This window comes from Dermacentor andersoni, chromosome 6, assembly GCF_023375885.2.
Source record: "Dermacentor andersoni chromosome 6, qqDerAnde1_hic_scaffold, whole genome shotgun sequence".
Taxonomy (NCBI): Eukaryota; Metazoa; Arthropoda; class Arachnida; order Ixodida; family Ixodidae; genus Dermacentor; species Dermacentor andersoni.
Window position 1 is genome coordinate 96,523,703 of NC_092819.1, and position 15,299 is coordinate 96,539,001.

General features: G+C 47.4%; 1 protein-coding gene across 1 annotated transcript in view; it reads left to right on the plus strand.

The window, feature by feature from the left end:
- Nucleotides 1-15,299, plus strand: part of dgo (ankyrin repeat domain containing protein 6 diego) — a 177,472-nt gene that overhangs the window by 78,573 nt on the left and 83,600 nt on the right. The window contains exon 3 of the mRNA XM_050171383.2: nt 5,026-5,124. Coding sequence (XP_050027340.1) covers nt 5,026-5,124 — 99 coding nt within the window. The remainder of the gene's footprint in view (nt 1-5,025; nt 5,125-15,299) is intronic.

A 15,299-nucleotide genomic window follows, 5' to 3' on the forward strand; every position in this document is an offset into this window, starting at 1 on the left:
TTTTCTGTGACACGGGGCCCTAAACATTGTCGCGTTAAATGTGCCGGCACTAGAACGGAGCAGGCACTCGTCCACAATACGCTCTGAGTTCTCGAACCAACAAGATTAAGTCACTTGTATTACAGCTGATTTGTGCCGTCATTTATGTTCAGAGCGGCGTAATCTAGGATGCGTTTATTCCGAGAGATCCCGGCACCTGCGGACACATTTAATACAGACCTCGTAATGGCGTCGTGTATATATACGCACTGGCTTAACGGGGCTTGTATTTGAAATTCTTTTTGCGTTGTCATGCCTGCCATGTTCACTTCTTGAAAGTGACGTAGTGACGCGTTGATTGTTGCGAAGCGTTTCGGAAAAGGGTATGCTAAGCAAGCACAGAGGCACGTCGCAATTTATTGCAGCAACGCAGGACATAACGCAGAGAGCACGTCGTATATGTGAATCGGGAAAATAAAAAAAAGAACGCCTGCATTACACCCTGTGAAAGTGGATGTGCAGCGAAGCTGTTGCCGACGTTAGACGACGTTACGCAAGCACCATCACCGCAAGCGACGTATGGCACGCGCGCACGCGCGTGTGTGAAAGTGCAGCATACAACTTCATCCTTCTAGGCCCTTCGCCAAGCGCAAGTGCAATATTAAATTAAATGAATGTTTAATAGTGAATTTTGTCACAAAATACGTAAAGTACAACTTACAGACTAGCTGCAGACATGATAGCTTCGGATTGTTATTCGAATAGGCGAGAAAACATAAATCTGCTACGCAGAAACTGAAAGAGAAAACCCTTTTCCAGCTGCCGTTCGAGGTCTGTTTGAGTGACCGCGGCCGCTAGCACAGCATAGATCCTCATTCTTATAGGCCCTCTGCATAGCGCAAGTGCATTATTGAACTAATTGAATTTCTCAAGGTAAAATGCATCAGAAAATTCGTTAAGCACTACCTACAGACGAGATAGCATCAAACTGTAATTCGAATTTAAGAAAAAACATAATTCTGTTACGTGTAAAATCAAACACAGAGCCTTCCAGCCGCCGTTTGTTTTTGAGCGAGCACGCCACGAAAAATTCCGACCAACCAGAGGCCGCCAGCTTCGCTGCAATAAGCAGTATTTTCGCTTCACAGTTTGATCTTCAAATCGCAGTTTTCGCTAATTATCGTCTTGAATCTCAGTCGCACTGTCCCTCCAAATACACGTGCGCTCGCAATGTCGCTGTTTTGTCGTCCTTACGCGTCATTGCACAGACTGCGCAGCCACGTATACAGCTTGACCTATAACGACCTCAGACACCCGCAGCAGCTTATAATGCGCTATCCAGCCGCAGAGAGCACGTGACCCACTTGCAACAATGGTCGTCGCGAGACGGGGCCTTTCATGCCTGCGGACTTGGCGTGCTCATCGACGTCGTCTTACATCGTGTTCCCCGCGAGCGCAGAAGCGGGCGCTGCGATTGTGCGCGGTGTCTAAATATTTGCCTTCGTCCAGCCCCTCTCGACCTGGGCGCGCCGTTATAAATAAAGGTTGGGCGAGCGTTCCCTGTGGCCTCCATACGTGTCCGAGCTCTGCACACAAGCGCCGGGCACGTGTGCCGGCGTGGGCGCCCAGGCAAGCGGGCCATATGCGTTACACGTTCCTTCGCGAACACCAGGGAGAGCGCTTTGCACTGCGGGGCGGTGCTCCAGGCTGTCAAAGAGGTTTCGTTGTTTGTGCGCAAGCGCGCACAATACGGGCTCCGTCGGAACGCTCTTTCGTTCTTTTGCTCCACGCTTCGGCAATGCAGTGGTTCGTCGCAGCAGTGCCGCGTTCGCCGACGCTTCAGTGCTGCTGCGATTAGGTTCATTTGCCTGACCGAAATGCTGACGCTGAAAAATAAAATTATATGCAGTTTATTTCTACAAACCAGTCTATATACAAAATTATACTCAATGCACCTTGGCTAGCCTCAAACTTATCAAACATAATAGAATAATAATAATAATAATAATAATAATAATAATAATAAAGTAACCGTGAGGAGTCATGTCATAAGAAGCCAACAAGCTATGACTAATAAAATGGCTAATAAATTATATGACCAAGAAAAATCGGGCCCCTCGGTTAACCGCCTTGCTTCTCGTTCATGAGGAGTCATGGGCACTTGCAGACAAATAAAAAACATAGGGCCCGCCGGTTTTCCTGAAGCGCCTTGTCTTCTTCCTATAATGACGATGCTAATGACAATAACCATCATAATCGTTACTTCCTCTCCATTCGTGCTGTTATCGGAATTCGCAGTTCGCTGTCGGAAACTCCATCAGTTGAGGCGAGTCTTGAACAACTCAACTGAAAAAAAAAGACTAAGACAGACAGGGTAGGGCGTGTTTTTTTTTTTTTTTTTTTTTTTGTCCTTTCAGCTGTTCAGCACATGTCTTAGCTATGAATCAACTAGCTCAATTAATTAATATTCTGTCGATCAGCTGCCGATTCTTGGTGGCAGTCGTGGTGGTGGTGCGGCAGGCTGGGTTAGCCAGGCGTGCTTGGCCACCAATGGTTGCGCCAGAGCATATCTGACGATTTCAAAACGCGGTTTCACCCAACATTCACGATATCACTGCAAGGTGATCAGCGGGCACCGAACACTTGCTGGTGCCAGTGGTATTAAACTCCGTCCAGGCGGTCGTAACGCTGACATCAAACAGAGCTCGGTGCTGGCAGCGCTGTAACGTGATCGGCATAGCGCGGTAAAGACATTCCAGAGACAAAAGTTAATGGCAACTCTGGAAGTGAACAGTCACGTATATTTAATTTTGGGCCGCAGTGTAAAGCCCTCCAGGTCACGTGCATCCCAAAAGCCACGTGTGTCAGACCCTTGTGTTAAGTTGTGGGCCTTCGTGCGTTCCAACGTTGCTGATCTTCGACGATGCGGACAACGCACAAGATAGGCTATAGCTTTCTCATCAGCGCAGACTGTGAGTGAAAAATGGCGTAGTGTATGTACACTTACCGGTAACACGAGAGACTATCAAGCAATATTCGCAGACGTCGCCCGCTTTCTTCAGGCCAGCTTATGAAATGCCTTGGGATTTTCTGCTTTTAAACGCGGCGATTGCACAAGCGTTACAAAGCGTTACGAACTGTCTCTGAACGAAGACTCCGCATCCGCATGGCGCAAGACTGTTAATGCGCCTCCCGTGATGCAACCTACAGTGGGCATGTGGTAGAAGACGCGCCGTTCAATCTATAGTAGGCCAGCAGTTTCTCCGCAAGACTGCCTTTTCCGTCTATCTATCTTGTTGGCTTATTTCTTGTATTGATATACATACTTGTATTTGCATTCTTTCTTTTTTGTCGAATGCCTCAACGTATGCGCTTTCCTGGATGAACTTTTTTTTTTTCGGTCCTGCATAGTGCCAATGATGGAGATAAATCTATGACGTAGAGTAAAGTGAAATGCGCGAAAAACGGCCAAAGGACCATTTCTAGCGACCAGAAAGAGCTTTTTGCAATTAGCGATGAGCTATAGGCGTCCTTATTTTTCTTTGCTCCTTTGGAGATAAGAACCGATGATTACCGAGCCGCCCATACGACCGGGGTTAGATTGACGGGTGAAGAAAAAATGAAGATGGCGTGGAGGAAAAAAAAAAGTGGCATAAATAAAAATACTCGAGCGAATTTTAGAACGCCCACGGACCACAGGAGTCGGGAATGGATTTGGATAAGCTTCGAAAAGTGACCGTATCGGAGGCGAAATGCTTTCCATGGTATACACGCACGCCCTGACGCTATCACCCGCGGAGGCGCAGCAGCAGGTTGTTAACGCATTTTGTAAATTTTTAGCCTTCTCTGTACTTTTGGCTGACGTGTATGAAAACGTGGTCCCGACTGAGAACTGGCTACGCTAGTCCCCTGCGGCCTAGTTGTCCTAAAAAGAAAGCACAGTTCATCTGTTGTTCTAGCTGGGTTAGCGTTAAGGCTAGGGTTAGGTTTATTTATAAAGATTAGGCTGGGGTTAGGTTAGCTGTAACACAGGAGGCATATCAGGGAAATTTCGCAACGTCAAGGCATCACATGACACCGTGGTACAAGCGCCGACGATTCAGACAAACAGTCATTTGTAAAGAAGGTTGATCTAGCCCCCGCTCTTCAATAAAATATTTCTGTTTTTCAGCACGAGACACTATCGAGATAATGCGAACTTTATGTTCTATGCAATGTGCTCGCATTATAATCATTTTTTCTTGTGTATTTTCATTTTCTAATGACATTCATGCCTCAGTGATGCTGATATGGTGTTCGTTGACTCACGCGATCATTCAAATTTATGCTCGCTCTCCCTCTGTTACTTTAATTGACTCTAGTCAAGTGAAGCTGCAATGGCGGAAAATGATGCGTGGATTATAAGTCATTTTCATTGGCCTATCTATCCAGATCCATGGAGAAGAAATTAAGATCTGTAGCAAGCAAGTACGGTTCGGTGAGGTGTTGGCGTTATGCTAGTTCGTTACGTACAATACTTTACATCGGCGTACTGCTTTAAAGCCTGAAGGACGACCGAGCCAACGAAGAACAAAACATCTTGGGAACTTGGACTCTACATTGTCACCCTTATTTAAAGCCACTGGAGCATTGCTGCGCTATTTTAAAGACGACAGTGCTTTGCGACCACATTTAACTGAGCAGCCCACATTGTTGTGTGTGCGCGCACATAGCTTATTCTTTTCTTCTCCCTTCCCCATTTATAGGGTATACCAAATCAAGTACAACCTAATTAACCACCTTGAATACCTTTATTTTTTATCGCACTTCAAAGTAAGGCACACAAGGTACGACTGAGTGAACAGATACGTCGCCTTTCACTCGCTCGTGACTTTTGCACTGTTTTCAAGCGTCGCGAAATGAGTTCTCGAGTGTGACCGCATGGGAGAACTGCGTTTTCGGATGTGAACAAACCTGCTGTAATGTTAAGTTGGTGTTGGCTCTACAAACATCACGCACGGAGTGTGGCGACGAGTAATCAATGTGCAGGCCTCCTCACTCTCGCAGGAGGGTCGCACGGCTCTGCACATGGCCGCCGCCAACGGCTACGTGGACACCGCTCGAGCTCTCATCCTAGCAGGAGCCAAGGTCAACGCCCTGGATGCTGTGAGTGAGATTAATCTTCTGCTTATGGAGTTGCAGTACTGAGACTTAGTACTTGAGTGTTCGTTCATGTGTTTATTAGTCCAGTTTGGTGATTGTTGACAACTTTCCGACGATAACTACCTTGTAAGAGAAGAGGAGTAGCCGGCGCCACACATAGGCACCAACCTCTAATTAAATACATTTAATAAAAAAAAGTCGCCCGCAATTTGAACAATTGCGGCATCGTAAAACAACCAACGCTCTTAGTTACTCTCCGTTCAAGCGTCAGTGGTATCAATCAACTACGACAGCATCAGCAATGGTACGGTGACGGCGCTGGCCTGAGTAGCGAGAAAGTTCATTGTCACTCTTGCTTTATTCTGACTCGACTGCTTCAGAGTTTTCTGTCTTAAATTTTGCAAGCGAATAAGTGGAATATGCTCAAGGAGATATATAACGTAGGCATGGTAACCAGAAAAGAAGATACAGAAAATTAAGTGAGCGATAACCATAAAACCTGTTGTTGTAGACAGTTGCAGAGCTGTTGAACGCTCGTCGTACTAACCTTGCTCGTGTGGTATATACTTAAGCTACGCGTTAATCGTTCCCAGACATGGTCGACAAAATTTTCAAATCTTTTTCACGCAGAGCCATCAAAGGAAGAAAGGATTTAATTATGTACGCTGCGAATTAAATTCACGAATGTTCCTGCTTCTCTGCTGTTCGGGACGCGACTAAAGGAATTTATGGCTATGAAAATTTGAGCTTGTCGACAGCGCCTGTAGCACGCAGCCTATATACGGTTCTTCCCCGTTGGTTGGTTGGTTCCGTTTCGTCATAAATTTGTTACTGCGACGCGAATGAGATAGAATATCTCTCGATTACAACATTTCGCTGTTCTTCAGAGCAAAAATAATAAACAAGTGCATGTAGTGGTAATAATGGTAACGCTGCCGCGACGCACCATTCAATCAACACCTAACTGTCCGCGCCGCCACTGAAATGCACTTTTACGGAATTTAACCTTTGGCGAAAAGTCCTTTTTTTCTATCTGCTAATGTCGACGCAAGGTCCACGAAGGTTGTAAAAGTAATAAAAGTAGTAAAAGTAGTAAAAGTAGTAAAAGTAGTAAAAGTAATCAGGTTAATTTTATAACGTATAACGTAAAAGGCACAGCTACAAACGTCACCCCTACACAATCCACTTATCACAGACACGGCATCTATACCCCTCAAAAGCGTCACGCCTATATATATATATAAAGCTGAGAACGAAAACAAATGCAAGCGAGGTATTTCAGAAGACCAGAAGTTATTAAGTGCGGCCATGGTGCTGTCATTGATGCCAATACCGAAGCCTTAAAGGCTTATCACAACGGTTATGGGTGCGAACATTCAGAAGTGAAACGAACGCTCCGCATGCTCGAGAACTCCCGATATAAAAGCGAGAAGTATATACGAGAATGTCCGTCGCTTGCGCGTGTGCCGAGAACTGCGACGTGCACCAGGCAGATCAAGGTCCACCGGTTCAGCGGCATCGCGTTATCAGTTATAATTTATGCTATACCCACGATAACGACCGAGGAATATTGAAGAAAGGAAAGCATAAACAGGCCGCCCGCTTCACGCAGCAAGCGCAATCGCCTCACCGTCTGCAGGCACGCACAAAGCATGTATGAAGCGAAAAGTAGAGAAAGGAAGACGAGATCAAGGTGGAAGACGGAACGAAAAACTCAAGGACTCGCGCCAAGGCGTCCGGCGTGTTGAGAACGAGAGAGAAGGTATACAGGTGGTCATCCCAGCAGCGAGAGGAGACTAGCGGGGTGTACAGGGTGTGACGAATGATCATAACCGCTGCCTGTGGGCCGCGGCCAGCTGGGGAGGAGGCCCCCAAGGCGAGCCGAACGCGAACGTGCTCTGCACACGAAACGCGACGCCAAGCTGAGAGATGCCGATGCACTGCTGCATTCGACTTCTGCCAGGAGCAGGTGTACTGGCCCTTCAGTATATACGGACGGCGTTTCGCTCTCTTACTTTGGCCCACACACTCTGGCACTTTTTCGCACTGTCTTGTCGTATATAGGTTTTACACCACGGTTGAGTTAGCACCGGCAATGACGCATTATTAAGGCGCCGACTAAAAAAAGAAAAAGACGGCTTCTCTTTACTTTAGCACTATTGCACAGGGCCTTGTGCGAGCATAGAATGTAGTAGGCTTTGTCCTTAACGGCCACATTGTTTATGTTATCCCGCAACTTCGAAGCAAACGATAGCGTTCTTTTCCACTTTCTTTATTTTTGTTCTTTTTTCTAGCTTTTGGTTTTCCCCTATTTATATGTGTGACGCACACAAGATATTTCGTAAAATGTGGCCGAATCGGTGCAAACACTAAGCGTAACGTTGTCGCAAGTAAAATTTTGCACGATTACACATATCGTAGGCACGTAAGACATTCAAGAGGCTTCAAGCAAGGGCAAGCTTCGCGAATCAGTACAAGCAACATCACGGGCTGTCGCAAGTTGGCAAAAAAGTGTAAGGAAAAAGCAACACCCACATCAACAACGCGCCTATAACTTCGTGTAGTATACCTGTATACGCTAGCATACGGTGCACAACAATGCTACCGTCCCACACAGTTTTTGAGGGCCGTTAGCGGGCACTCTTGAGTGGCGCTTGTTGGTGACTGCTTTTCGGGCGCGTCCTTCCTTTTCTTCAAATGCAGCCTTCACTTCAGCCACTGCTTCACGAGAAAGCGAAAGCGCGAGATAGGATGCCGCTGAAGATTGATGGCCAACGAAAGCTCGCTTGAGGCCCTGGAGAGCGCGTCTTGGGTTTCCAAGCGTGGTGTGTAAGAGGCGCCTATGGCTTGCATGCCCGCGCACGGAGCTCCCAAATCGTGGAGGCAACGCACCGTGCCTGGACCACCTTCCGTGATGGATGATGCTATAATGAACGTCGCGCAACGTAGGCCACGTTGCTGCTTCTTCTTAATGTCGCTATATAGGCGAGACAAAAAAAAAAAAAAAACAGAAATAATAATCCGTCGTTTGCGTGCAGTGGTTTCGCTATACGACAATTTCCTAGTTGATACACGTGGCACACCGACCCACGACGTGCTGTAGCACTTCTCTGGTTAGGTTAGCGATAATTGCGATGGTTATAATAAACTATATCATGGTCGCGTCTCTTCGCATTTTTTTTCTTCGTCTTCTCTTTCTTCTGTATATTTTTTTGTTGAATCTATGTTTATAAACGTGCTTCTCCCGTCCTCTTTCTAGACACGCCGCGTGATGAACGTGCCAGTGGAACTACCTGTAAATGCGCGACGCGTAACTTTTATATTCTATCAGGTCATCCACCATGGTGGACGCCTTGTTCTGTGCGTAGTTCTTCATAGTCTGTGTGTGCATTCTGCCATACACCATAAAACCGTCCATCCAGACCGAAAGAAACAATATATATAGCGAATTACGCCTATATACAGGGTCAAGACGGTGAACGCTTGCCGTTATGTAGAGGCGGCTTGATGTAAGCCAGAAAAGATGCAAACGCGAAAGACCGTTGGCGTCGCCACTGTGAAGTTCCCGCGACAGCTGGGCTTTGACGTCACAGATTTTGACAGCGTCTGCTCGGGTCTAGACAGCTGTCAAAATCTAAAGAACAACATTGCGCTCCAAGCGAACCAATGACTCGGCCTATCAAGTTTCGGAAGTTTTACCGGAAATGAAGAAAGGCATACGATAAATTACTAGCGAATCTGTGACTCGATCCTGTGATGTATCGGTGTTAAGGTATCGGCGCGAAATTCGAAGAGAATTTCGCGCTTCATTTCGTTCACTATAGTAATCAACCGTCTTTCCGCCAAATGAACGAAAGCGATATTTTTAATGAATACATTTTCCAGTCTGATTAGAGTTCCTCTTTAGCGTCCCTGTAACTTTAGCATAGAAGCTTCCAGATTTGCGACCTACGGGAGGTATGTACAGTCAACCATAAAAGTTTACAGACCACGGGATCTATGAAAACGTTCAATTTCCGAGCAGCCTCTAACCGTAGTCATTAAAACCGAATATCACAATGTTGTTCAAATCTACTGGTGGAGGCTGTAAATTCGGATAGTAGGCTGCGTTGTGAGGCTGCGCAGATTTCGTGTTCCGTAAGATGTTGTGGCCAAGTGTGCAGCGGTACGAAGGTGCTCTGTAGAAATTAGGAACTAAAGGCGCACATTATCCTTGACAAGATATTTTCCTTAAATCAAAGGTGCCTACGCTTCATTTACTGAACGGCTGTGACGTTCTGTTGCTCTTTACTCGATTCATGAGAAGTGGAACGACCTAGAATGCTAAATACAAACCCTAATTCAATTTGCAATGGTAAACTATTATTTCAAAACCTTTCACACATTTGGGGGGAAAAGAGTGATCATCATTGTACAACGCGCCGCTAAGCTATCCTTTTCAGAATTTATTGAAAAAACTTCAGAGCTCGGCACGTTAGTGCGTCCCCGACGATTTCCCAGCACCTTCTTTTAAGTGGATCGGTTTGACGCAAGGACAAGCTCTCCAAACTTGTTGAATTGGGTCCTAGGTTCCCCTAGGAGGCAATCACCCACCGTGGCGGCTTAGCGACTTTGGCGTTTCACTGTTAAGCCCGAAGGCGTGGGCATTTAGTTGGGGACGGCATTTAGATGGGGACGAAATGCCAAAACGACCGCGAACCGTGTAGTGGGCGCACATCAAAGAACCCAGGGTGGCAAAACTTATTCCGGAGTCCCCCCCATCACGGCGTGCCTCATAAGCATATCGGGATTTTGGCACCGCAAAACTCCAAAATTTAACTAACGCAACTATTTTTCACCGAGATGCAGTTAACTAAGCAGCCCGAGAAGGTGTCGTCAAAATTCACGTCATTTCAGCGAGTTTCTGCTGAAACTTCGGGGCGCTGTCGCCACACCTTTGGTTCTTGCGGCTTTTCTGGCCCTATAAACCAGGGTTGTAAGAATGGTAATGTTTGAGACCAAATCGACTCCGAATCGAATAGTGTCAAATGCGAATGGAATCGAATAGTTTTGGAATAGACAGCTGTTTTCACAATTCATGTAAAACGATGTTCGTATTTTAGTATTTATTACGTTATTAAGTTTCTCTCTGTTGCGAAACGTTACTAAAAGCACAAATTGAGGATTAGAGACAAATAAGTAGTTTGTTGGCACACACAAGAATCTTCTGAGAGTTCGAATGGGGTGAATTTTCATGTTTTTGTGTCTATACCAGACTCCTTTGACACTTTTTTTAAAAGTATATCAAAGGACTCGGCCTATATGCTGGCGGGGATAAAATTTGCTTCAAATTAATGCTTAAATCCTCACACTTGACGTTTTTATTTATTCGAAAGCAATTTTTAAAAATACTCGTACATACGGATAGTGACTATTCAGTTCGAATACCGAATCGAATAGGACGCTATTCGATTCGTCATTGAAAAGTTTAGAAGATTCACACACCCCTGCTACCAAGCCTCCCATCACTGTAAAGGAAGCCGCTTCGCTATAGCAGAAGCGAAACTTAGTAATAGGATTTAAATTCGCATTCGTCATTGTTGTCCCGTTGAGATCGCTGCTGTCTGCTTTGTTGCTTATCGGCCGCACCTTACGACGAGTTTCGGAACACACCACGATATCTAATCCACGCCCGGCGCTCCATTGACCACGGCTCTTTGTGTATACGTCCCCGTATACACCGGCTCGGTCGTCTTCTCCGCTGACACACTTTAAGGTCCGGCGGCGCCACGTTGCGTCGGAATGCAAACACGGTGGTCATCGCGGTAGCCCGCTCGCGCTGCGCGGTTAACTTCGCGACGGTGGCGACGAGCGCGGCTTCGTTCGGGAGCCGCGGCGGTGGCGCACGCTTGACCCATATTTGGCCCGAAACGCCTTCCACCCCCCTGCCTTCTCCGCCCCCCCCCCCCCCCCCCCACCCTCCCGCCTGCCAGAAGAGAAAAGCAGAGGCATCAGGCGGCCTTTTGTTCTTGGGAGTCCGGGGGCGACGCCGACATCACGCCGTACGCGGTGCGCAGTTTGTTCTTTCCTATATTTTCTTGTTCCTTTGCTCGAACTTCTTTGCAAGAAGCGCTGGCTGCCACTACATAATAGGCAGCGCACGTCGGGCGCTTTGCGGGCACTAAATCTGTCCGCAGAGAGAGAGAGAGAGAGAGAGAATGAAACAGTTGCTGTATTTCCACCCACCCATTCCCCGCTTTCATTTTAAACTCGCAGCAGCAAAAGCCGCAGACCGCTGGAGAGGGAGTGAGAGAGTGGACGACGACTTTTATGGAATGCGGACAGGTTAGCCTGGCCGGCAGGCCTGCCGCACTGCTGATATGGGTGAAACCCGGCGCGACGCACACTGCCGTCTGTGAACTCACATACACGCATAATAGTTTGTAGCTGCAGCAGCATCGGCGCCGCATCAGAATTACGCAGACGCTCGCCTCTAACGAAGCAGGTGCCGCTGGCACGCGCCGGCAGGGGCTAGCGTTCGAGAATATTCAAAAAACAATGCTACGCTAAGAGGTCGGTCGTGTTGGTCTGCTCGCTATCTCGGAAGGCCGAGACTCCGCCGGTATACGCGGTCGCTCGTCGCCGCAACTTGAAAGTGCGCACATATTCTCAAATGTGCTTACGAATTCTTTGCGAGTGTTGCGGCTCTTAAGGTAGCGTTAGCGACGCTTTCGTCGAGAGGATTGCAAGAGTGCTGCGTGTCGACACGACGCCCTGCATCTCAATGCACGAATCGCGACGCATTTTTATTCCACTTTGTTTTTATGTGGTGGCTGCAGAGGTCTTTACAACCTCCTGCTTTCGGACCTCCTCCTGTGTATTCATTTGCATGCAGCTTCATACCATAGGAGCCTAATAAACTCGGTCATGATTGTGATCTCAATCCTCCAGGGCATAGCACTCTGAACGGGCGAAACGAACTGTGCGTATCATATACGGATAGCCAAGTTAAGAAGTGTTTGCGAGCTCGAATATGAATTGGCTGCTATAAGAAGCCACGTCGGGAAGCTGACTGTTCTATTTGAATTCGAACGAAGCGAAAGATACGTCGTGTGTCCAGATGACAGTACATTAGGTGGGCTTCGGTGTATTCACTGTCCTGAGGGGGATTTTTGCTCCATGCGGAATTTTCTGACTGGCATTGATTACTCATATTATTCTAGACACACCACTAGAGCTTCCGTCGAAGAGTTTGGAATATCCACGATATCTTAATGACTACTGACCCTCGAACGTCGTTATATAGGTATCACTCTAATATATAATGATTACAGAAATATTATATGAAGGAACGAGGATCAAAAGATGAAGGTGGCGAAATAACGGAAAGACAGACCTCTCATCGAAAGTTTCCCACTAGGCATATGCGCTCAAGTGCGCGGGCGTTGCTGAAACAAAGAAGAACGGGTCATTGTTTTCGCCATTGTCTTCGTTACGGTGGCACATTGCTTCGCGCGCTGGCATTCAGCCCACGATACCACAGGAATCGAAATGGACGTCCACGCCATTCGACCGAAACTTCCCCGCAAGACGTACAACGGCAAGGAGATTGCCTTACGTGACGTCGTAGGCGCGCAAATTGAAGCCCTTGCGCGATAACGTATTCAGTACCATACGATAGCGCAATGAAAGAATGAAAGAACGGTTAAGAAAAGAAGGAGAAAAAGAGAAAGGACAAGAGGGAACGGGAAGCGCGTTACTAAATCGCCCGCGTATATAGTCGTAGGCGTTACTGTGCGAGGCCGTACCCTATACAGAGGTGCTGCATAGCTAACGCAATACAGGGACGCGATGAAGCATATAACACGACGCCTGCATGCGCGCGCGTCAGTATACGCGCGAGCGAGCGAAGCTGCGTAATCAATTATCGACGAGGGAAAGAGTGAAAGAGGTCTCGCCGTAACTCGCCACTGCGCACTCTCCGCGGCGTGATCGAAAGGGCCCTAAGCCCCACAAGCACACCTTCGAAGGAACCAGCAAACAAAAAAAAAAAAAAAATACCGTACGAAACGCTTGTCTCGCGAGTCCAAGACCACACAAGTTGGAAGGCCTCCGAAGCGCGCGCCAATCGCTGCACGCATTCCAATAATACGCCATCCACGCGGCGCAGGACTTGCAACGCTATATAGTCGAAGCCGTGGCAGTTACACACCGAAGGCCACCTGTCCACCAACGATCTCGCTGCGTCTTGCTAGGTGCTTCATCTCACCCCCGTAATCCAGAGCCGCGTTTGCCACGGGGAGGGGGCGTCAGTTTTCCTTCCCGGCCTTTTGGCCATCGCCGTCCGTCATGTCTCGCGATGGACGCGACATGAATGCGCAATTCGATTTCCGGAGGCTGCATGCACGGGGCGCGCGTCGACTGTGCTGTGCCGGAGGTCCTTTCAACGGCCCGTGACGAGGCCTCTTGTGCCCGGTGCGAGATACAATGTGCCCGCGCTGCGTCTGATGGCACGCTGCTGGCGAGGCTGTCCTCGTTACGCGGCGAACCCTTCATTTCGTGCGCCCCCACTGACGTCTCGATCCTTTCGCGGTGGGTGCCGTGAGAACGGCGTCTCAGCTTCGTGAATTGCAACAGTTTTGTACGAGCGAATGTGATGACCGGTACTGCGACGTTTCTTGGATTCTGATGACGTGATGACGCACTGGCTTATGTTCCTCTCTCAGATCGATTAACGAGAGAGATTAACGAGAGAGAGATTAACGATTAACGTCCGAGATTGGCCCGCTTCCCTGTGGCTAAGCTGCGGTGGCTGGTCAAAAATCGCGGTGGCGTGCAACGGAAGGTTAAAAATGTCGCTATTTAACGGGTCCTCAGCGAAGAATAGTAGGCAAAGCGATGTCGTATACGTGCCGAAAGATCTCGACGACGTTATATTGCCACCCCAAAAAAAATGTATACGTCGAGAAACCCATTTTCGCCCACAGGTCTGAGCAGCCAGTGTTAGAGCGATCGGTAGGAAAACGACTTCTATTCCTCTCGGAAAGGGGCAGTCTACAGTTGTTCCTAAAAAGAAATCCGTTTTTTTTCGGCATATTAATGCATATTTAACACATTCACACCACTTTGGCGCGGTGATTTTTCACGATTTTGTGACGTCGCGTGACAGAAAGTCGAAGTGGGCGCAGCCAGTAGCGGAGGGCTAATGGCAAAGAAGGTGTGGAATCACAAATGATTATTTTTCTTTTGGACTAAGGAGCCTTCCCACCTTAGGGTGATACCGGGCCTCGCTGGGGTCAATGTTTCGAATAATAAACGTTTCTTTCTCTCTCTCTGTTCTGTCTAACCATGCATAATCAGTCTGCACAAGTTATTCTGATGGGGAGTTATCGTGGTTTTCCTGACGTCGCGTTGCAGACAGGCGAAGCTGGAGTAGCCCAAACAAATGTTGGCCGATCGGGGAGGGCTGATTGCATAAATGGTATAAAAACAGTTTGGAATAGTTTTACTTTATAGCGCCCCATTTAAGTTCACAAAAAACCGCAGGCACAGGCAGTGCATTTCTAAACACGTTGAAGAATCCCAGAGGTCAAATCTAATTCAGACTCTCCACAGCGGTGTCTCGTGTACTGAAAGCGTAGCTTCTGGAACCGTAGCATATCAAACATTAAATCAAACAAGCAAGTATGCCTAACTACGGCTCAGAATGAGCCGAATTTTTCGAGCGCTCATTATGACGCTACATTCATTACCGAACGTCCAAAAGTGTACACGCATGAGTATGCATATCTGTGCTTATACCCATCGTTTAATAAACTATGAAAACAATATATATACCCATGTAAATTCCTGTTGTGCAGCAATTAGAGCATCACTGTGTCCGACGCCAATTTCCAGCTTCTTTATTTGCGACCACGTATTTGTATTGTCTATATAGACAAGGTTGGTTTTACGACCTCTGCATGGAAATGCAATGCACATCGCATTTTTAGGCTGCACTCTTCATGCCAAGCATGTCTCATCTATAAACTGAAATTCAGTGCCCCAGATGGTCCGTGATTTGCTGCAATGGCTCTCGTGTTAAGGCTTTAGATGTCAGTTTATATGCAGAAGAAGCCATTCGGCGTATAGGTGGAGACAGCGATTACGCCCGAGAGGATTCTCGTCCTCAGTTTATGGCGATTCCACAAATAATTACA